Source organism: Beta vulgaris, chromosome 3 (genome assembly GCF_026745355.1).
Source record: "Beta vulgaris subsp. vulgaris cultivar EL10 chromosome 3, EL10.2, whole genome shotgun sequence".
NCBI lineage: Eukaryota > Viridiplantae > Streptophyta > Magnoliopsida > Caryophyllales > Amaranthaceae > Beta > Beta vulgaris.
In genome coordinates this window covers 21223597-21246063 of record NC_079204.1, presented here as the reverse complement: position 1 = coordinate 21246063, position 22467 = coordinate 21223597, and the positions used below count along the sequence as shown (strand labels likewise).

The 22467-nt window shown below is 35.0% G+C and overlaps 1 protein-coding gene across 4 annotated transcripts; it reads left to right on the top strand.

The window, feature by feature from the left end:
* The first annotated feature begins 1365 nt into the window (after nt 1-1365).
* On the top strand, nt 1366-20579 carry LOC104889147 (probable glutamate carboxypeptidase AMP1). 4 transcript variants are annotated; one of them, XR_002039544.3, is made up of 12 exons: nt 1372-1468; nt 6379-7458; nt 10079-10321; nt 11560-11712; nt 11797-11865; nt 13306-13393; nt 14577-14660; nt 14759-14847; nt 15260-15373; nt 15785-15837; nt 18401-18563; nt 18771-18907. XR_002039544.3 is itself a non-coding variant. In XM_019248660.2 (11 exons), exons 2-11 carry the CDS (start codon nt 6529-6531, stop codon nt 20184-20186), a joined length of 2085 nt encoding a protein of 694 aa, XP_019104205.2. In that variant the 5' UTR covers nt 1366-1468; nt 6379-6528; the 3' UTR covers nt 20187-20579. The 4 variants fall into 4 exon arrangements, 3 of the variants coding, with proteins under 3 accessions (XP_019104205.2, XP_048497234.1, XP_048497235.1); XM_019248660.2 differs by lacking the exons at nt 15785-15837; nt 18401-18563 and adding an exon at nt 20007-20579 and having other exon boundaries at nt 1366-1468; nt 18771-18905; XM_048641277.2 differs by lacking the exon at nt 18401-18563.
* The last annotated feature ends 1888 nt before the right edge of the window (nt 20580-22467 follow it).

The window sequence follows — 22467 nt, the reverse complement described above, 5'->3', positions numbered from 1 at the left end:
TTCAAGTCAAGTATCGAGTTGCTCAACTCGACTCACCAACATCTCGAGTCGAGCTTTAATTTGACCGATTTTGACTGAGTCGATCTGGAGTAGCTCGCGAGTTGTCTCTTCTCATGTCACCCCTACCATCTGATATATTTGATAAGTTATACTTCCTCTGTTCCGTTTTAAATGAAACGTTTGCTTTTTCACGCAACCCAACGCGCTTCTTTAGTCATTAATATCTTTAGTTGTGTAAACGTAAAAAATGTAAAAAAGTTATAATTTTGATAGTATACATCGAGACGAATCTAACAAGATCCCACTTGACTATGTTTTTCTTTATATAATAGCGATAAATTGGAGTTAAAATTGATTAGTGAATAGTGTCATTTCATCCAATGTTTCATTTAAAACAGAACGGAGGAAGTATATCAATTATTTTCTTAAATAAGACGGTCTTAGATATTATCTCTCTCAACAAAGAGAACCTTCCAATATATTTAAATTATTTGTAGTTGTCTCCACTTTTGTGAATGAAAGCTACTTGTACGTATATGCTAGCTTCCAATAATACCATCACTATTAATAAATTCTTTGTAGTCCCCCAATCATCCATTAATCAAATAAAAGTATAAAGTATGTCAACTTTAGTCTTTACAATACACAACTTGACTCATCATTTCCACTGTCTCTTTCTCTACTCTACCCCTTTCTAGTTTCTACCTCTGCTCTTTCTCATCCTCTCACTCAGCACTCAGGCACTCAGCATTAGAACATTCCATTTTACACTCGCCCGCTCGCCGACGCCGAGTCGCCACTCGCCCCACCCCTACTGCTGCCCTGCTGCTGCTGCTTGGAAGTTGGAAACGCCGCCTGCCGGAGCTCGGAACTGCCGCTGCCGTCGCCGGATTGGGTTAGTTAACTTTTTTTTTTTTTTGAGGGGAAACATGTAATTTGATTATCTTTGTTGTGATTGAGTGATTTTACTCATGATTTTTAAACAATTTAACTTTCAATTTTGTGTGATATTGTGATGTGCTATTAATTATTATCGCTGAATACTTGAATCATGAATGTATGAATTGTGAAATTGGGTCAGTTTGTGTGCCTAATTGTTGCGATTAAGTTGATTAGTTGTCTAATTGTTTAACAAGAGCAACCTTAGTGCAATTATATGAAAGTCTTACATATTTTCTATGTTGTTGAATATGTTGATTTTGCTTCTAATTTATGAATTAGATTTGTTTTGCTTGTTTTCAATTGTAATATCATAGTAACTAAAACTAGTATATGGGAATTGGCCAATGATGAGCAATGTTTTGGATTGTAATATTTTTAATGTAGAATATTTTTCAAATGTTGAGACCAAGTTTATTTAATTAGTCACAGTACCCCCGATTTGAAAATTCTGGATACGCCACTGCTTCCCCCTCCACGCCCCTTGCCGGAATCAGAAGAGCCACCGCAGCTATTGCTTCGACACCAGGTAACTTTCTTTTTGAAAATGATTTTTGAGTGTTTTCATGTAATTTCAATGTGTTTTGACTTTTGAGTAAATCTCATAAAGAAAGCAATGTAAATGTTGGCTACGCAAATATTCAATCACAGTTGCAGCTTCGGTTTATAACTATGTTGATGGGAGTATATACTGAATTAAAATAATTCATCTTCGTATGATTTTGATGGGTTCCTTTTTATGCGGTTTTGAATGGTTTTGTCTTAAGAAATAAGTATTGAATGATTAGATTGGAGATGAAACTTGATTAAATAGGAAAACTAATTTGAGACATAAAATGAATTATTACTAGCACATCATATTGGTTTATAGCTTCATAATACAAGTTACGCATGGACTTCAGTTTAGTAGCAAGCAATCACTCCACAATCTCATCCTAAATTGACCAAATAGATTTTACCTCTAGAAAGAACCTCCTAAGTTCTAGATTATAAATACTCCCTTCTTTTCATAATATAGTGATTGCATTCCACTTTCGGTGTCCCAAAATATTGTTCTTGTTTCTATTTTTTAATTCCACAATTCCCCTTGATTTGCCTAAAAAACCATGCAACCATCATTTATTTGCTCCTTCGAAATCTTTTTTTTTTCCTTTGTTTATTGAACCTAAGGGTTGAATTAGTTATATATTTTATGTTCTCTCACCCATTATTCACCATTCTCTCTCCTAAAATTAGCTTTTTTCTCACAACATTAATTGTTTGTCATTCATGTTCCACTTACCTTACCTCTCATAAAGAAAGAAATAAACACTATATTATGGGACGGAGGGAGTACATAGGAAAGAAACTTTATAAAAAGTATCTTCGGGAGCTTATTCTGTCTTTCATAAATGTAGAACTTGAAAACATAGGTGAAAATCTTAAATGATGTAAATATAGCTAGTTAAATGTTTTTCGGGTTGTTTGCTAGTTGCTACAATAGTACATACTATATCTTGAGCTAGTCTTGGCCTTATGATGCCGTAGAATAAACTTAACTTTTATATCTATAAGTATAAAGTCTGTTTATATACTTCTTTTTTACTATAATTGTGATGGTAATTTAGATGGAGAAAGAGGTGGTATTAGCCAGAAAGATGGAAATAAAAGAAAAGGCAAGAGGCAATTACTTGACACTGATGCACCATTGGAGAAAAGTAATAGTGGTCGACTTGGAAAAATAAATAACAGAAATCGGAAATGTGTTACAATGTCTGCAAGAGCTAGGGCCGTGAAAGCTAGAGAAGAAGTTGTTACCCCTATTTGTAGAAGTGTTTGAGGAAAAACTCATAAGAGCTAGGGCCGTGAAAAACTCATATTTAATAAACATGACTTAAGTTTAGACATCGTCCGAAAAAGAATTTGCAATCAAAATGATTGGGATTACAAATATGCATTATGAGAACTTTGATCCAAACATGGGGAGTCATGCATGACAAATGACCCCTCGGTAGGGGTGTCATCTATGATCAAAACATGGGGAGTAACATATGACAGGTGACCCCAAAACCCAAAAATAAAGATGACCTCCTAGTATACTTTGAATAATTTGACAATAAATCTAAAATAACACAATTGAGTACTCACCGAACTGGTGTCATTGTTGCTTATCAAAGTGTCCTCCATAGTTTGAAGCATGATTATAGTAACAAATGGGGTGCTAAGAGTATTAAAGTGGTAAAAGAAAAATTGTTTGTGCTGAGTGTAATTATATTGTCAAATTTACTTTTTAGTGAGCAATAGTTGTGGAATTATATTATGAAATTTAACTTCTAGTAACTAATATAAAGGATAATTTTCTTTTACGAATATCTATTAAACTAGTAATACTAATATAATGGATAATATAAGATTTATCATTGTGATTTTGTATAATCCCGTCAAAAAGAGGACACTACCGTATCATTGTGCTGAAGTTAGCGGCAGTTGCTATATCATGGCAAAAAATTGAGTAATTCTTGACAGCAAGGAATTGGTTGACTTGCTTCATTATGGTGGTTGATTGTAAAAATGATTCTTGATTGTGCAACGAAATTTAGGATTGACTTTTACACTTTGCCTTTGGTGATATCAATTTTTATATTCAAACTTGAGAGTCAAGATACTATTTTACTGGAAGTATCAAACTTTTGTATGTAAGTATCAAATTTAGGCCAATATTTCGTCTGAATTGCCACATCTGAATTCTTCCAATATACGTTGTTGCTTTCTTTCTAAGTTTTTTAATTATAAAAAGGTAAGATTAACTAGTAAGTTCTACAAAATTTTAGGTGCTGTAATTAGTTTTTCTTTTTGTTGTATTTAGCACACCTCATATTTTTTGTCAAGAAATTTAAAACCCGAGAATTGTATGGGTATTGCCGCTATCACGACAACCAGTCACTGACGACGGTCGACCACTGCTCTTTTCTTATGTGGTCTCAATAAGTGAGTATTTTGTTTGAGTTTTTGACTTTATTGAAATTCCATTTTGATTGTTGCTAATTTTTATTAATGATATGTATATATATTGTTCGGATAGATTTACAAAATAGATTGAAGGGAAAAGGTTTGAATTATTATTAACCCAAAGGGGATATTTATAGTACATCATATAAACCCTAACTTAGGTAGAACTAAGAAAACACATCATAAACTACATATAAAACTAATAAATATTCTCTAAATAAACACTTCTAGATAGATATGTCTAGGTAAACACTTCTAGATAGATAATCTTAAATCTATCCTAACATCCTCTCGCAATCGCAACGACAGTAACACAAACTTTATGATTGGAGAAACAAAAATATCTTCTATTGTAGCACCAGATTCGGATGAAGTGGTACTTATTCGTCTTCTTTGTTGGAGTCGAGATGCACAAAACCGGTGATGTCGGCTTTTACAATTTTTTTCTTTTTCTTGATGATGAACCCGTTAATCTTTTCGCATCCATCAATTATCAGTCAAACCGGAATGCCATTCTTTTCGAACATGCAAAATTTTATTTTCTTCTTGATGAGAACGCCATTCTTTTCGAACTCACCAAATATTTCAACAAAGCGGGAACACCATTCTTTTCAAACCTATTAAGTATACGAGGGACGCCATTCTTTTCGAACCTCTTATCACATATATATCAATCCATGGAAAGCGCCGTTGTCTTTCTGTCACTTTTCTTCTGTTTCCCTCCTGCGATTCAAGACCTCTCTTTGAATTTTTTTTGATCGCAATGGTGGTGGGCTAAAAAAACCTCATGAAACCCTATCCATCAGTAGGGAAAAAATCTCGACTTTATGAGAATATATCCGATCGGTGGGTTTGAAACTCGAACCCACCAGCAGGAGAGAAAATATTTTAGAGTTTTGACCTAAGATCTTAATTGCCTCTTGATACCATTTGACAAAACATATTGAAAGGAAAATGTTGCAATTATTATTAACCCAAAGGGGATATTTATAGTACATCATATAAAACCTATCTTAAACAGAACTAGGAAAAAATATCCTAAACTAAATATTATACTAATAAATATTATCTCTATATAAACACGTCTAGGTAGATAGATTTAGTAAATACTCCTAAATCTATCCTAACAAATATAAATACTTGGAAATTGGAATTTTTAAATATTGAAAACCTCCTCTTGAATCCTCTCTTTCCATCAATGAATTACATATATCTCAAATAAATATTGTCACTAAGCTCCGTTTGGTTGGACGTAAAACCTTTTTTTAATGTAAAATAGTTCAACAATGGAAAATTTAATTGCAAAGCCAATTTTGCTTTCTTTGATTCAAGTTATGGAAAAAAGAAAAATGGAAGGGGAAGGGAGACGATAGATAAGAGGAGAGTAAAAGGTTTCTAAGGAGGATGGATGAAAATGTGTTTTCCCTCCTTGAAAGAAAAATGATTTTCACCTATACAAAGATCTTTTCCTTTGATGAAAAAACTTGTTTTACACCCCTTACAAAACCAAACAACGGAAAATGAGAAAAATAAGAAAACACATTTTCATGGAAAACATTTTACATCCTAAATGGAGCCTAACTTGCAAACGAAATTTGGAAATATATTTTTATGATGGTTGGATTTATTAGAATTGTAATTAGTCAATCAAAATGAGTGTCTTGCTTAAATCATAGCATCATTAAGCAGTTATGGTCAATTGTCATTTGATATTATAGGTTCTTTATATGTATAATGGAATATTGATAGTATTCTATGAATTATTGATTTGTTCAATTAGTCAATTAAGTTTTTGATATTTGGGAGCGGATTGTTCCTAATAGTTCTCTAATCATAAGACCAACTTTTAATGCTAGTAATGGAAGATGAAAAACAAAAGTTTAGAACATTTTTGGAAGGAAAAGAGTGTGATCCACCTTTACCATAGAGAATCTACAGATATAGATAAGGGATACAAATTAATATTGAGTTGATACTTTTTCTACTTCTTCAAAAATATACTTTTATATTCATTTGCAAGTGTATTAAAGTGTTTCCAATCCATGAAAGCTTGTTGGATGCAATTGTGAATTCTTATATGAAACATATGTAATCTTGCAGTTTTGCCCCCTTGAATTAATTGTAATTTGAGTGGTTAAGTAAATGTTGCTATTTTACTCTGTGTTATATGATTGAATATTATCTGTATGTGCCACTGTTTGATGTCAATTCTTAATTCAATTTTCAGTAATTATTTTCAATTATTAATTTAATTTTCAATTATTAATTTAATTTTCAATAATTATTTTCAATTACTCATCATTAATGTGGTTTTAACTATTTAGTTATTTGTCATTTGTTGTTGGAATTTAGAAACTTGGAGTTTTGGCAAAAATAGAATTAAGGGATGGTGAGAAATGTTGCCTAATTTGCTCTCATAATTTGGCAATTGATAAGCTGAATTTTGTGAAGGATGAGGAGTTTGGAGCATTTTCAGAAGCTACGAAGGTCCTTTTTTTCTGAACCTAGTCGACCCACATGGTTGAATTGCTGGATCCGCCACTGAGCATATCTCAAAGGTTTTGTGTTTCTCGTCGAGAGTATCTTTAGCTTTTGAGAGGAATGGCTCGCCAACTTTGTTCCTCCATCTTCAAACGGCCCACAACCACCTTTGTCTTCATAATTTTGCTCTGCATTCTGGGATTGTATACCTTTGATTCTCCTCTCAGCCACACAAAAAAGATGACCCAAGAACCAACAAAAAAAATCATTCATTTTCATGATACTTTTCTCTCTCTTTCTTCAAACTACACTGTTGCTGAATACCTTCACTCTCTCACTATCCACTCCCACCTTGCAGGAACTCGTGAGGGATATCAGACTGCACAGTATGTTAAAACCCACTTTGAAAATCTGGGCCTTGAGACCAAAGTTTCAGAGTACAAGGTCTTGTTGTCATATCCAGTGCATCTTTCGCTCACAGCACATTTTAGCAATCTAGGCACGCGAGAAATCGGGTTTCCAGAGGTGGGTTTTGATGTAGTTCGACCATACCACGCTTACTCGCCGTCAGGGATGGCTGTAGGTATGGCACTTTATGTGAATTATGGGAGGGAGGAGGATTATCATGTGCTGGAGGTGGCAGGGGTGAATGCTAGTGGGTGTGTGGTCGTGGTTAGAAGAGGTGGGGGAATGTCAAGAGGAGGGGTGGTGAGGGAGGCAGAAGTAAGAGGTGCGGTGGCAGTGCTAACATACACCGAGGGAGAGTATGCTAAGGGGGTGGAGAGAGGTACAGTGATGAAGGGGTTAGGGGACCCACTCAGCCCTGGTTGGGGGAGTGTTGTTGAGGGAGGAGAGAGATTGAAGAGAGGTGATAAAGATGTGGAAGACAGGTTTCCAAAGATCCCATCAATGCCCATCTCTTTGGAGACAGCTCAAGTTATTTTAAGATCACTTGAGGGGCCTCGGGGGCCACAAGAGTGGGAGGATACCCTGAAAAATAATGGTGTTAGGATTGGCCCTGGTCCTACTCTACTCAATTTTACTTACCAGGTTGGTATTTACAAATTTAATGTGTATTTTTTACGAAGTTCTTTTAGTAGATTGTCATTGTCGTGTAAATTTTTTTTGCTTCACTTTCTGATTTATATGAAAGGAATTATGGTCCTTATGTAGCATATTTGTATTGGAACTGGTATATTTGTAGAAGTCATGGTTTTTGGTATTTCTTGGACTTCTATGAATGTTGTAGTGTGAACAAAGCATATGTTTCTTTAGGTTTTCTACTTTCAGTTCAGATTTCTAAATTGCTTTTTCTTTTGGAGACCATGTTAAAGTTGGAAAAGGTGAAGGTGGGATTCATTTAATAGCAGTTTTATGGTTGAGGGTGGTTGTGGTTTGCTTGCTAGATAAAGAATATTCTGAGGTATCATTTTAACCTTTACATTTATATGCAAAATGAAATTCTATATATTTATCGTAATTAAAGAAGTTATGGCTAACTGGAAGACAAATGATACTGGGAAGTGGTTTAGCTGCTAGATTAGGCTATTGAGTTTGAATGTCATTGATTTTCAGTTGTTCAATGGGTTGGAATAGCTTCACCATATTAACAGCTTGAAGATTTAATATATATTTATATTAGCAGTATAATTGATTGAGGAAAATTTCTCTTCAAATATGTGGATCATGATATGTTCGCAATTAAAGTCGTTGAGAATGTTTTAGAGAGCATTTGGCTAGGATTAAGACTTTTTTTGCACGAAAAGTGATTTTTCCACTTTCCTTTCTTTGGTTTGTAAGGTGAAAAAATGGTTTTCCCCAAGGTGGAAAAAAGTTATTCAAAAAGTAAAAAACATATATTCTTTTCAAAGAATTCATTGCGGTCACTGGACACTATACATCCAAGTGTACAATGTGTATGATACACCCAAAACTGTTTCCGACTCATTCTGAACCCTCCTAAATAATCAAATGAAAATAGGGGCCCTGACACATTGGTATTCCTGCATGTACGAGAATTTTTTTTTACAAAGAAAAATATGCCACATTTCCCTTCCTATTTCTTAGTTACCTCCTTTATGGTCCTATTCGTCCTTTACCTCGAATCAGTTTTTCATTTTGTCTCTAACTTTTCTTGAAGGGATGGAACGGAACAAAGGAAAACTAAACGACAAATGTCTTTTCCGCTAAAGGTATCGTTTTATATCAAATTAGTTTCCACTAAAACTCTTTTCCATCCAACCAAACAAAACTTTAAATAAAGCCTTGTTAAGTTATCTTGATGGAACGACGCCTTTCGTTTATAAATTCATTTCATATTTGGAGGATATTTTTGCTGAAGTGTGCAAATGAATTGGTTCCTTCAGCGTGTATAAATACTTGTGTTTGTTTCTTGAGAAGCATTCCTGTTCAGAGATTGAAAAGATGATATATACTTCTATTGGCAATGTGTTGGCTTCCTTTTAGTGGAATTAATGACCGATGACTTACGATATGAGTCGTGGGGACAAGAGAGATTTAGATGTATGCACCTTTACCCCTTAACTTTTTTTGCAGTCAACTTGCCAAATCTTTTTCCCGGTAGAGAAAATCATACTGAAGGAAATGTTATAGCTTTTTTTTTATGCAGTAAGAAACAGAGAGAAGGATGACATGATAATGAAAAGTAACAAGGCCACATTTTCAAGATCAGAAAACTAAAAACAAAATTATGGATTTTCTTTTCCGTTTTGTTGAAGGAGGGGGCTGTGAGATTTGTTGGGGCCTTGACAGGGAGGGTGGCTCTTGCTCCACCTCAATCTCTAGGCCCAAGCAATAAGATAGAGTAACTAACTTGTTTAGAAGAGGATTTATGAAACATAATGATATACTTCCTCCGTTTTTTTTTTGACTTGCAACACTTTTTTTTTCATCAACTCCAATCCAAAATTTGGGTAGGAGAGAGATAGAGAGGAAAGAAAGAGAGGACCCCATGTGTTAGGAGAGAGATAGAGAGAAAGGAAAAGCAAAAGTAGAAAGTGTGGCAAGTATTCAATTATTTCCCTTTTAGGAAAGTGTTGCAAGTAAAAGAAAATGGAGGAAGTATATATTTTGTCTTTTGATTTTCGGAATCCTGATGCATATGGAAGGAAATGTGGTCCTCATGTAGTAACTAATTCTATGGGAACGGGTAATACCTAAAGTCGTGGTCAATTCTTTGTGGTGTTGGACTTATATAAATGTTGTAAGGTAAACATAGCATATTTTTCTACAAGGTTGCTATAAACAAATTACTGTTTCCTGTGAAGGGTCATGTATCTAGTTAGGTTTAGATAAGCGAAGTCTTGCCAAGTTATTTTTATGAAGAACTTGAAGTTTCATAAATTTGGTGCATGTTTTGAATATTTATCAAAAGCAAGTGGGTATGCTATGAAACTTCCTTTTATTTCAAGAAGCTCCCTGACATTGTTCATTAATAGTGAATTTTGAGCATTTATTTGGGAACAATGTCAGCCTAAGACTCAGATTTTATTGCCATATTTCAGATAAGTATTGCTACAGAGCTACTTTTGTTGCTTGTCATATGCATATATAAGAATGTTTCTCAACTTTTGTAATGTTTAAAAACAATACCGTGATTAATTGTTTGGTTTCATATATCCTTTTCTTGTTTGGTTGTCACAATGTGCAGGGAGAGGAAAAAAGTGCCACAATTCATGATGTTTTTGCTGTCATCAGGGGATCAGAAGAGCCAGACCGTTATGTACTTCTTGGAAACCATAGAGATGCATGGACATTTGGTGCTGTTGACCCCAATAGTGGAACTGCAGCCCTACTTGATGTTGCTCGTAGGTATGCCTTTTTGATGCGCTTGGGATGGAGGCCTCGCAGAACAATTATTCTTTGCAGTTGGGATGCTGAAGAGTTTGGAATGGTTGGTAATGCTGGTTTTTGTTAAGTTTTCTTTAAAAGATCCGTTATTAACAACTTAATTTCATGGATCTAGATCTCTTGATATGCATTGAACGTCAATACTTGCATATTTTTGTTATGTATCTTGATATCGTCTTGTTGAAGCTCTTTAAATGAAAGGCCTGCAACAGAAATGAGGATCTTGTGGAAGTGCGAATCAAGTCAGAGCTAGACATGTATACCCCCTTAACATAACAGATAACACAGCAAAATGTTGCTAGCTGTTAGTAAAATGTATAATTAAAGACACGAATATTGGTGAGAAATGAATATGTTAATACAGGGTAATAGTTGGTAACCATATATAGTTGGTAACCATATTGCTAGAGTGGCCCCAGGTAGCTGTCTAGCTGAGCACAAGTGTTTCCATTCTTCCTATGCAATTTTCTGCTCTTTACATGTTAGTTTATGCCTCCACCCTGTTCCTCAATCAAAGATAAGGAAAAATTGCGCCATAGACATGTGTAAAGCTCCTTTCAAGTGCTTGTTAATTCCTAAGCTAGCTTATAAAATAAATTAATTGTATGATCACATAATATGTTATGTGAAAAAGAATTAACAACGAAATGCTTCTTAGCTCTTGTACTTTTGTACAACTTTTTTTGTTATGCATCAAAAAGAAGCTTTATTATGTTAACAATGTTTAAACAAACAAATTAATTCTAAGTAACTCCAAGTACAACCGTTAAAAAGAAGGAGAAACTTAAGAATCATGAGATCATTTTGGTAAAAATTTAATTGTTGAAAGTAACTAATTAAATGTCGTAATACTTGTTCAAATTTGTTTATTTTTCAACATAATAATTCCATTTCTGTCAACGCCACTGATGTTTCCAAGCATAGTCTTAATTTCTCGAATAAATTTGCTTTGAGAAGTTTTTATCATGACGGCTGCAATAGCTCAATATTTTCATGTTTGACAGTTCGGTGAGAAGTATAAATGTACTGTATTTCATGTATGATTTATTCTTTCATGAAGCAAAAGATTTTTAGCTAGTGAATAGATGACTTCTTGTCATATGAGCAATCTGACCATGCTTTAATATACTAATAATCTAACATACTACCTAACCACACTGCTGCTTGACATGATGCGGATATTGCTGCAATGTTTTTATCATTGGAACTCATGTTGTAGTTTCATTACAGGATCAAGTCATAATGTTGTTTCTAACTTTATCAGGCCCACTTCTTTTCCAGATAGGTTCTACTGAATGGGTTGAAGAAAATATCATGAATCTTGGTTCTAGGGCTGTAGCCTATTTGAATGTAGATTGTGCAGTTCAAGGCCCTGGATTATTTGTGAGTACAACTCCACAACTGGATGATCTTCTCATTGATATCACGAAGAAGGTAAGAGAATTGTGTAATATTTTAGCCAATGAGGTATCTGAAATATATATTTAACATATGACTTTTGGTTTGAGTTTGGTGTAGGTTAAGGATCCTGATGCTGGAGACAAAACGATATTTGAACAATGGACTGCCAGGAACAAAGGCATCAATGTAAGCCACTTGTAAACCTCATCATTCTTTTCATGCAGCAGCAAAATGACTGGGCCTTTGCAGCGTCCAGACAACAGAGTTGTAGGATCTCTGATTACTTCTCAAAGTAGCACAATGTTTCAGCAGCCTCTTTGTCTTGAAGGCATAGATAATTGTAGATTAGGCCTGGGCTTAAATAGATGGTATATTGATGGAGTGTTGCAAAGTCTTCTTTTGATTGCCAATTGGTGGGTACAGTTGGAGGTAGTGGTGCAGTGGGGGCTGGGAAGTAGTTCGTTATTAAGTTTTGGACCCATGACGCAAACTACCTCAAAATATTTTATACGAGATTTGAATCAAACATAAAAGAAATATAGGATTGTTGGTCTTTATTCTTACTCAAACATCCACTATTATTTGTTAATTTATCTTTCTTGGATGGTCTTATATTTATAGAAGTTATTGTGACTATATGCCACACATCTAAACGATGATTAAGTGGATGTGAAAGAGTACTGAGTGATTAAAGGGTATGCTTTATTCATTTCTTTCCCTCAACATGACAAATAGTTGATACAGAAGCCTGATATTGCTGTTGTAACATACTTACATGGATCCTTGCAAGAACTGAACCATATGCACTTGGTGGAACGTTATTGGTCCACATTCACATCAGAAAAACTTAGGACTCATTTTTTGAGTTGTTGGATGGTTAATTGGAGCTTAAAGAATAAAACTATCTATCAGAGCCCTTAAACACATTTGGTTGGGGAAGTGAGTATATCTAGCTTCTTCAATGTTGACCCCAGTTTTGGCTGGAAGGATGTGACACTACCACTCTACCAGAACCAATTTCCAATTACTGTCATTTTCCCATTGTAGTTTCTGTCATCTATTGATGAATTTTCCTGATTTTGCTTTGCCTATAGTTGAGTAGCTTGCCATGTGTAGTAGTGTGGGAGAAAGAAAAAGGGGCTCAGATTTGATCTCAAGCAATGTGCTTGATCATTTGCCACGTGTTGAGATCCTCTAGAGTTTCAAAATAACTCTACACGGTAGAGTTCGTTAAATATCAGTCGTTGATTAAGAAATCAAAGGCTTGTATTTTCTTTCCCAAAAATCCCCCTATTTTCCCCCGAATATCCTGCCCATATCTTTTCCTTTCTCACTAATCATGAGCCTTGATTTTATAATATATGGTTAGGATTCAACTCTACTTTGTAGAGTTTTCATAAAACTCTAGAGGATCCGGACCCATTTGCCACTCGATCAAAATCGTATTCTTTTATCCAATATTTTTTAATTGGAAAATTCTAGTTTGTATCCTATGTGCAGAATGCAATCATAGGCTATGTGAGAAGCCCTATAGAATAAAAGAGAAATTAGATTACATGGTTTCCTTCAAGTATTGGTGCTTGTTTAGACATGTCATGCCATCTAGATTTTCCTTATGTTTTGCAGATCCAGAGGCTTAGCGGAGTGGACTCTGATTTTGCTCCATTCTTGCAGCACATAGGTGTTCCTTCTGTTGATATATACTATGGGAAAGGTAATTCTTATTCTAGGGCATGATTGATTTCATTGCAAATGAAGGGCTTTACTCAATTATGTTCTTCTTTCTTTGAAATTTCATTATATGCTAAACCAGTAGTAAAGTCTAACAAAAGAAATGAGGGGATGATTATTTGGCTGTTCGGCTTTCCATCAGATGCCATACTATGTTCAGATACACATTTCCTTTTTTCTCCTGCTTTATGTGTTACAAGGACCTTTGTTCTCTTCCATTTGACTTACCATGCTCTCTTTCTCGGTGGTGACAATCAACTAGCATTCAGAACCTTTTTTCAATTTTACTTGACTAGAGAAGATTTCAATGCAGAACATCAGTATATTATTTGCCTTTTACATTAAAAGACGAAGTTATGCTGAAAAAACGAAAGCCCCATCCATCCCCATCTCATCTGGCTGAAGTCAGTTATTTTTCAATACGGCTTTCCACGCACTTGAGGGTGTTAGATAATTGACAAGGTGTCTTATTGGAAGTATCAAACTGATAATAAGGCACTTGTTAGAAAATTTGTCTCATTTGTCTGCGAGTGTGTGCACCAAAATACAGCAAGGCATCACATTGCAGCATTTTCCCGTCTTTTCCCACAAAAACCTACATCTCTGTCGTGCAACTGATCTTCATTTTGTGCCTCGACAGTCCAACTATAAGTCTATAACCTTAAATCCAAGCAAATATTGTTTAATCAAATTGAGCTACTGTATTCAAGTAATGAGGCTCTCATGCAAAAGAGACAGTGGATGTTTTAATACAATTGCTATCAGGGAGAGGCTAGTAAATGGAACACACAAGCCTCCGAGCAGAAAGATTTATAAGTGAAAGAACCAGAAGGATCAGCTATCTGGTCTGGGCTCTTTTGTCAAGACCACAAGAATCAGCTTATCATTTGTATGCTAAAATTAAGTTTATCATGTGTAATTCCCTGGGAGTTCTTGGTAATAGTTTAATAGAAATCTCCCTGTGATAACATTTTTACACGAATCTGTGAATTATGAATGAAATAGATTAATTTTAATGGTCTCTATTCGTTCTTTAGTAATCTGAAGAAAATTAATTTGTTTTCTTTTGTCCCTGTGTTTTTCTGTTTGTTCATCACCGTGATACCAGTCTCACAATGTTCGTAATGCGAAAATTAAATTTTCTTTTCACTTCTGCCCGCCCACAGATTTTCCAGTTTATCACTCAGCTTTTGACTCATACGATTGGATGATAACTCATGGGGACCCTTTGTTCCATCGGCATGTGGCTGGTCAGTTGTTCTCTTTCATTTGTTTCATTGAAGTTGTAGGTGAAATAAAAAAAACGGTTCGTGCTGATGGCTCTATTATGATCTTATTATATCTTCAGTGGCGGGACTTTGGGGCCTACTAGCTCTTCGTCTGGCTGAGGATCCGATTCTTCCATTCAATTATCGTTCGTATGCATTGCAGTTACAGGTATCTAATTATCCATGTTCCTTTTGTTGTATGTTTCGGTCTTACTTGAGCATGTATCGATCTGTACTATACATCGTAGAGTAAATATTAATTGACTTGGAAGTCAAGTATTATTGCCTTGGAAAACTTGCTGTGTGTGAGCAATTATGATGCTCTTTTAACAAGCATGATGGTGCAAGTAGCATTTGATAGAGTAGACGGTTAGCGATATTGGTCTAAATGTTTGTCTCTTGTCAGTCTTAGAAAAAACTTCTGGGTGGATTATCTGCTGTTTAATTTGCTGCAATGTTTTTGACATTTTTTTCCCTATATTGGGGTGATTGTCATATGCCATTGTTTGTAGTAATTAGATTAAGGCTTTTGGTGAAGTCACAGTTGGAGGGCTGATATAGGTTCGTCTACATCTATGCAGGAGTATACAAGTAGCTTGAGCAATATGCTGGAAGGTCGTGCGTCTATTACCCCTATTATCACATCTATAAAGAATTTGCTTGCAGTTGCACAAGAAGTTGGGGAAGAAGCAAAGGTAAGATACTGTGTACTCCCTCCGTATTATTTTATCTTACCCACTTAGAATATCCAAGTCAAGTTGGAAAACTTTGTCTATGTTTAGTAATTTAATATAAGAAAAAAAATATAGACGTATAGGATCTTATTGGATTTGTCTCAATGTGAACTTTTAGAATATCAAGTTTTCATAATTTTTATTGATGCCAAACTAAAGATATCAATGGTCAAACACTTGAATTGGAAACTGTGCAAAAATTAAACGAGTATGATAAAAAAATACAGAGAGAAAATCTAGCCTTGACATTCTCTTGTGCAACAAGCATTACTAATATAAGCTACTCTGCTATGTGCTCTTGCTATATTAAATTTTCCTTCTTTTTCTTTGATATGAAACAGGATTAGCAATGTTTAGTTTGCCTTGTTTCAGGATCTTGTTGCTTCTATGACTATCTTGAATCAGTTTATCACGAATCTGATCTGGTGAGAATAATCTATACTAGATTAACATGTCAGAGTAATCAGACATTCAGACTAGTATAAGTAGTAGACGGACCCAAAACTAGTTATAGTAGTAGTAGTAGGAGGAGCACTGGTAATGATAGTCGCAGCAGTAGTAGTAGTACAACTTACAAATGTTACCTGTAGAGTAGTAGTAGTAGTGGTACTAGTACATCAAGAAAACCCAGTGGTAGGAGTAGCAGCAGCAGCAGCAGCGAAACAAAAACAATTATTATAGTAGGAGCAGCAGCCACGCTAACAACGGTCATTATGCTATGAATCAACTTTGTCACATCAATTTGTGAAAGAAGAAGAAATGGTAAGAAGGGATTTGAGGCAGAGAAGTATTAAGAGGATCAGTGTGATCCAAAATTCATACAGCCTAGCCCATTTTTAAGAGGCGGGTGCTCTCCCAATATGAAATTCTCGTTAACTATTCTGAATACTTTCTCTCCTATTTCTCTGCTATTTATTGTATTTCTCCTGGTTATCTGCACTACGCTACACAAAACTAACATTCTCTCATTTCTGCTTTCTGTAACTACATTTCATGGTTATTCGCAATGTTACCCTTGCTCGTGGACAATGTAGGAGGTTTGGGCTGATCTTTAGCAATATTACCACCAAAGAGCCACCTTGTCCTGAAGGTGGAAGAAAAGGAATTGCTGTTAAATGGTGGAACAGCCTCTCATGCCATCAAACTCTCTCAAATGCTTCTGTATAACTAAGACTTCTACCACTTTTGTAGGGGACATCAATGCATACTCATAAAATATGCTCAAGTTCTATTTCAGAGCTTAGTTGAGGTGGATAAGATAGAGTGGAAGCAGGAGAGTTGCCTATTGCACTCTTAAGCTGGGATACATTGAGGACAGGTAGTATCTTTGTTGTCGCTAGAAGTTCCAACTTTTCAGCACCTTGTATGGACCATATAAGCTAGCAGAGGGTCTGTCATGAGGTCTCCTAGCCATGGACTATTTGTGGTAGGGCCGAAGCTTTATATAACTCCAATGGATGGGGGATTTGAGTGAACTCCCTACTGACTTCTAGTTTTAATGGTCTTGTTTAGAACTACAGGTATTTCAGCAAAGACGCTTGCTAGCAATTGGGACTGGAATCGGATAATCGTTGTTGTTGGCTTGGTTTGAACTCAATATAATAGTTTGCATTACTAAATGAACTAAGCCTGCAATCAGTTGAATTTGGCTTATGAACTTTAGAAAGTTTTAGTGATATTGTTACGTATCCTTTATCCTAGCTCCTTAATGCCTAAACTTCCTGTATAATTACAAAAAGAGTAATTTGTAACGCAGCTTGCTGAGAGTCAGCAACTCACCATTACTATAGAGCCAAGCAAGCAACAAGGACTATATATATTTATTTAATAAGTGCTGAAGAATTAAGGAGCGTTTGGTTCGTTAAGAGGAAAGGGAAAGAGTATGAGAAAGAGTTACAAGGAGAATGGAAAGGGTTTCCCTTTGATTAAAAATGTTGTTTGGTTAGGACTTTTTTTTTTTTTTTGAGGGGATTGTTTGGTTAGGACATAGGAACATCAAAGAGAATGGAAAATTATTGTTATTATTTAATAATAATAATAATAGTAATAAATAATAATAATAAATAATATATATTAATAATAATTATAATAATAATAATTAATAATAATATAATAATAATTGATTATTAAAATAATAAATAATAATAATAATAAATAATAAATAAATAATAATAACAATAAATAATAATAATAATAACAATAGTAATAAAAATAAGTAGTAATAATAATAATAATAATAATAATAATAATAATATAATAATAATAATAATAATAATAATAATAATAATAATAATAATAATAATAATAATAATAATAATAATAATAATAATAATAGTTGTATGGTGGAGGGATATGGGGTAATCCCAAACCATGGGGGTGGTGGAGAATCAATCTAAGGGAAAGGAGGGTAATCCAATAAGAAAAAAGGATAAAGGGTTTGAAAAAAAGCACTAACAAACCGTCACAAAGGGAAACAAGTAACTCAATTTCCTTTCTCTTTCTTGAAACCTCCAACCAAACGCCCTTATAGAACTGTAGAAGAGGCCAAGAGGGCATCACTCGCTTACAAAAGGAGAGCCAAAGACAAACAAGCTCAAGTCCATTTTATCTACAAAATTGAGAAAAGTCCATTGACACTAGACTACAACTAACTCCAGCAAGATTGATTGAAGTTTGAACACTGTTTATCAAGCCGAGCTCAAGCCCGAGCTTGAATGCAACATCAACGAGTTCACTCATGATGAAGTTACGACATAAGATTTCACCGGATCGCTGACGAAGAACTGTTATCCTGAGTCAGGGTGCCTTGTGATCAGAAGAGAATGGCAGCTTTGGCTCATCAGGAATCACTTTGGATCTGAAATCTTAGAGCCTTTAACTTTGCTGAGCCGACTAGCATCCTTTTCTTTGCATTACTCTGCCTCTTTGTCTACCAGGGACGGCTTGTACTCTACTCGTGCGTAATCTGTATTTTGATTTGTTTCCTAGGCACTCAATCACCTGCAGATGTAGTTATTCTTACACATTACCTCAAGACATTACAGAAGGAGAAGAATGACCATACAGTCATACTCACTAGCATTCAAGCCAAGCTCGTGGTAGCTTTTGTAGCCCGAGAGTCGAGACATGTTTGAGCCTGAGTTTGAACTAGGTATAATTAACTTAATCGAGCCTAGAACAAGCCTAAGACTTATGAATGAATCTTTGCAATAGGCCTAAAGTAAACTTTTTATTTATTTGCATGACATCTATGAATTAGAATTTATGTCCCTGCTTAAATGCTTATCTAAATTCATGTAAATGAAGCTTCTGCGTCATTGCTATTGGCGTTGTTACATGTTTAGTGTGAAAAATACAGAAACTCAGCGTGAGTGGGGCCTCTATTGATACTGGAGTGCTGATGAGAAGAATGTTAAACGACCGATTGATGCTTGCTGAAAGAGGTCTCTTAGATGCTGATGGGCTGCAAGGGAACCAGTGGTTCAAGCATCTGGTAGGTTTTAATTTTTATATTTTGAAAGTCTATTCTGCAAAAAATAAAGAAATGAATTATGAATGTAAAGGTCGATTTTAGCTTCGTATAATGTGGAGGCAACCATTTTGCTTCTGTCATGTAATAGTTGCAATACAATTAGAGCTCAAGGTAATGATGTGTCCAACTGCTCTGCGGAGAGGGAGGGGGGGGGGGGGGGGGTAAAACAAGGGCTGCTATTCTCGGACATGGATGTTTTATCTAGTCTAGTAGATTTCCCGCAGGTAGAAGTGATAAAGGGTCTTAACAAGAGCCTAGGTGGCTCGCTCGGGTTTATATACTACGGCGTGAAAAGACTCAAGACGAAGTTCCTCCTATAAGCTTGATACCCCTTCACATGCTCCTTTGCTTGACTCAACTCAGAATTTGGAGTTAAGCATAGAAAAGTTTAGACCAAGAAGCTCGTGAGCTGGCTCGAAATATATTTTAGCTATATATTATTTTATGTATTATAGAATCTAAGTCAAATATTATAATTAGATTGTGCACACTTGTAAAAAACTCAATGGAAGTAGTTTAACCTAATAATGGAAAATATTACGAAATAAATTTTAAATACAAGTTGAGGATGAAGCCTTGGAGGTAACCAGAAATAGAAAAATCAAACTCGAAAAGGCTCAAGACTCAGCTCGAGTTCGAGTAAAAGTGTTACGAGCCGAGCAACCCCAAGCTCGTTCTCTGTTCAGCACGTACCCCTGAACAATAATGCTAAATCCGGAAAGGAAGCAGCAGTTCTCAGAAATTAGGAGGTGGGGGGGGGGGGTGGTGTTGAGTTTTGACCAACAAAATGAAAAGTCAGAACCCCAAAAAGTCCAACAACTCAACCATAATCTATAAATAATGATTTTAAGAAAATAAGTCACATCAAACAAAGACACTCCACATCCCTAACCAGTTCATTTCTCGGCCTCTACAAAAGTCCCTTTTTACTGAAAAAAGACAGAACAGTGAGGATAAGAACGGAGAACATGACTGAAACACCTATTATAAAAGCTCAAATAATTGTTGCAAAGAGTGTTGGAGCAATGAGTAATGTGTTCTTGCAATGACATTTGGTTACAGGTTTATGGACCTTCCAGCAACTATGAAAGCAAGCTAGGCTTCTTCCCTTCTTTAGCTGATGCTATGTCTCATTCAACACAAACAAAGAGAGGAAATCAACCAACAATCCAGCATGAAATTTGGAGGGTTGCCAGAGCTATCCAAAGAGCAGCTGATGCTCTGAAAGGAGACCTAAATTAAACATTTGCAGGCGAAGTTCACTAGACATTTTTAACCATTTGGCAGGTGAAACTACTGCTGTTACAAATCTTACTCTGGACCTTCGTATAGATAATGGCATTTTGTGGTTTCAACATATGAGCAAGGGTCAGCCGAGCGCTACTTGAGCATCACATTTTGAGGTTGCTGTTATAGTGACAGAGTTGCAGATGAAGTGGGCAGGTCTGTCTTTTGGCTGTTGCTGCTGCTGGCGGGTGTAAGATATATTATTCCTCTATTTTTCAGGCGAAATGTAGTGCTAATGCCTGCAAATAAATGATATATCTTTTCTATTGTACATTTCCGCTGTTTCTGAAACGCGAGATGCTTGCTTGATTCCTACTGTAGTTTTATATATGTATCAATATTTTAACAGATAGAGAGCAACTTGTAGGAATATATAGATGCATATAGCGGAATTTCAGGAAACAATTTCCTATCATCTATCATAGGATCGCAAACATAATCAACACATGAATCATTTACAGGGATTAAACATGTAGCGTGATTTCCCTGTTGTATGCAAGATACGAAGATCTGAGAGTCCCAAGTGTTGCTCCTATAATTAGTCCACGAGCACTACTTGAACACCAATATTTGCTAGTGTTATTATATTATGAACACTAGACTAACTACAAGAGGGGGAGGAGTGAATTATAGTTGAGGAAAAATTTTCGAATTTAGATTGCGGAATTAAGATAACTTGAAAACGAAAGAGAAAAGACACGAGATTTTTACAAGGAAAAATTCCTAGGTCAAATAGGAAGAAAAAATCTTGACCGCGAAGGATTTTGATTCAATACTCTCTTTGATATAATAGGCCAAAAGACTCTCTTTTACAATCGATTAATGAACCTTTATTTGTTCCTCTAGGAACTTGTTCCCAGTCACTCAGTTTTCCTAAATTGATAACACTCACTTTGAATTCACTTGAAATTTTGTCTTTTCTCTCTTTCTTTCTCTCTCTTGATTACAAGGATATTCTCTGATTTTTGTCTCACCCAAACACTATAAATCTTGCACTTGTATTTTTGAATTCTAGGAAATTGTATTTTTCTTCGAACAAATCTTCTTCAATATATAGTTGCTGTAATTTTTCTTTCTGAAAATGTATTACTCCACAGAGTTATGGAGATTATGGCTTAAATATGTTGCACGTTCTCCATGTTTTTTGCGACTTTCATAAACCACCTTCACTACCCATTAGTGGGCATGAAACACGCAGGTGGGCAGAGTTAGTTGGAGAGCTTGAAGCGGTTTGTTCCGCAAAATTAGCCACACATTTGTCAACCTATTTTCAAACCACAACAACAACAATCTAATAACTAAGATTCTTTTATCCAAATATTCTAAGTTAATAGATTTATTAACCATACCTTATAATAAAATTCAAAAGTGCATAAAAATAATATCTTGACTTAGATTAAATAAATAATCTTTCTCCACGAGATATATATTAAAAATTAACATTACATTATTTTTGGTTTTTATATTTTTGCAAAATAAAAACTATATAACGATGAAGTATTTGGCCTCATCAAAACATGAAATACAACAATATTCCCCCTTTTTGATGATGGCAAATATAAGGCATATAAAAAATATAAAATGAAATAAAACTAACGAAAGAAAAATAAAATAAAACATAGCAAGCAAAAGAATCAAGAGCTAATAGGTTTAAAAAAGTAAATCCAAAAAACACTAACAACGAAAAGATAAAAAACTAATATTAAGAAAATTCGAAAAGCATCATTACAGAAACTAAGAAGACTAAAATCTTTTTATGTGCCATTTTACTTCCCCCTTTTGTCATCATCAAAAACATCTAAGTACCTAGCTGGACTCTAAGAGTGCAACATATAAAACAATATCCAGGCAAAGTAGCTCAACAAATTCATCTAATAATATTAGCCATCTACACATTTTGATGAGCATATTAAGATAGGATAACATAATAACCTTTAAAATTCCAACTATATTTCCCTCCAAATGATTCCTTCCAATGTGATTTTAAAAATAGTTTAAAAAGGATTTTGAAGATAATTGTTTTAAATAATCTCAATAAATGCCTAAAAAATACGGGGTATTACAGTCTACCCCCCTTAAAAGAAGTTTCGTCCCGAAACTTAGAAAAATTTTCAAAAAAAAATTGTTTTCATGCTAAAATTATGAATGCACATGTAAGATGCAATATAACGACTCTATATGCTCTAAAAATGTAAAAGCGCGCGAAACTCTATCGCATTTTACCCCCCTTAAAAAG

Coding starts and splice junctions, on each gene's coding strand:
- LOC104889147 (XM_019248660.2), top strand. CDS start 6,529: ATGGCTCGCCAACTTTGTTCCTCCATCTTCAAACGGCCCACAACCACC. Junction 11,713..11,796: donor TCATTGATATCACGAAGAAG/GTAAGAGAATTG, acceptor AGTTTGGTGTAG/GTTAAGGATCCTGATGCTGG. Junction 11,866..13,305: donor CCAGGAACAAAGGCATCAAT/GTAAGCCACTTG, acceptor TATGTTTTGCAG/ATCCAGAGGCTTAGCGGAGT.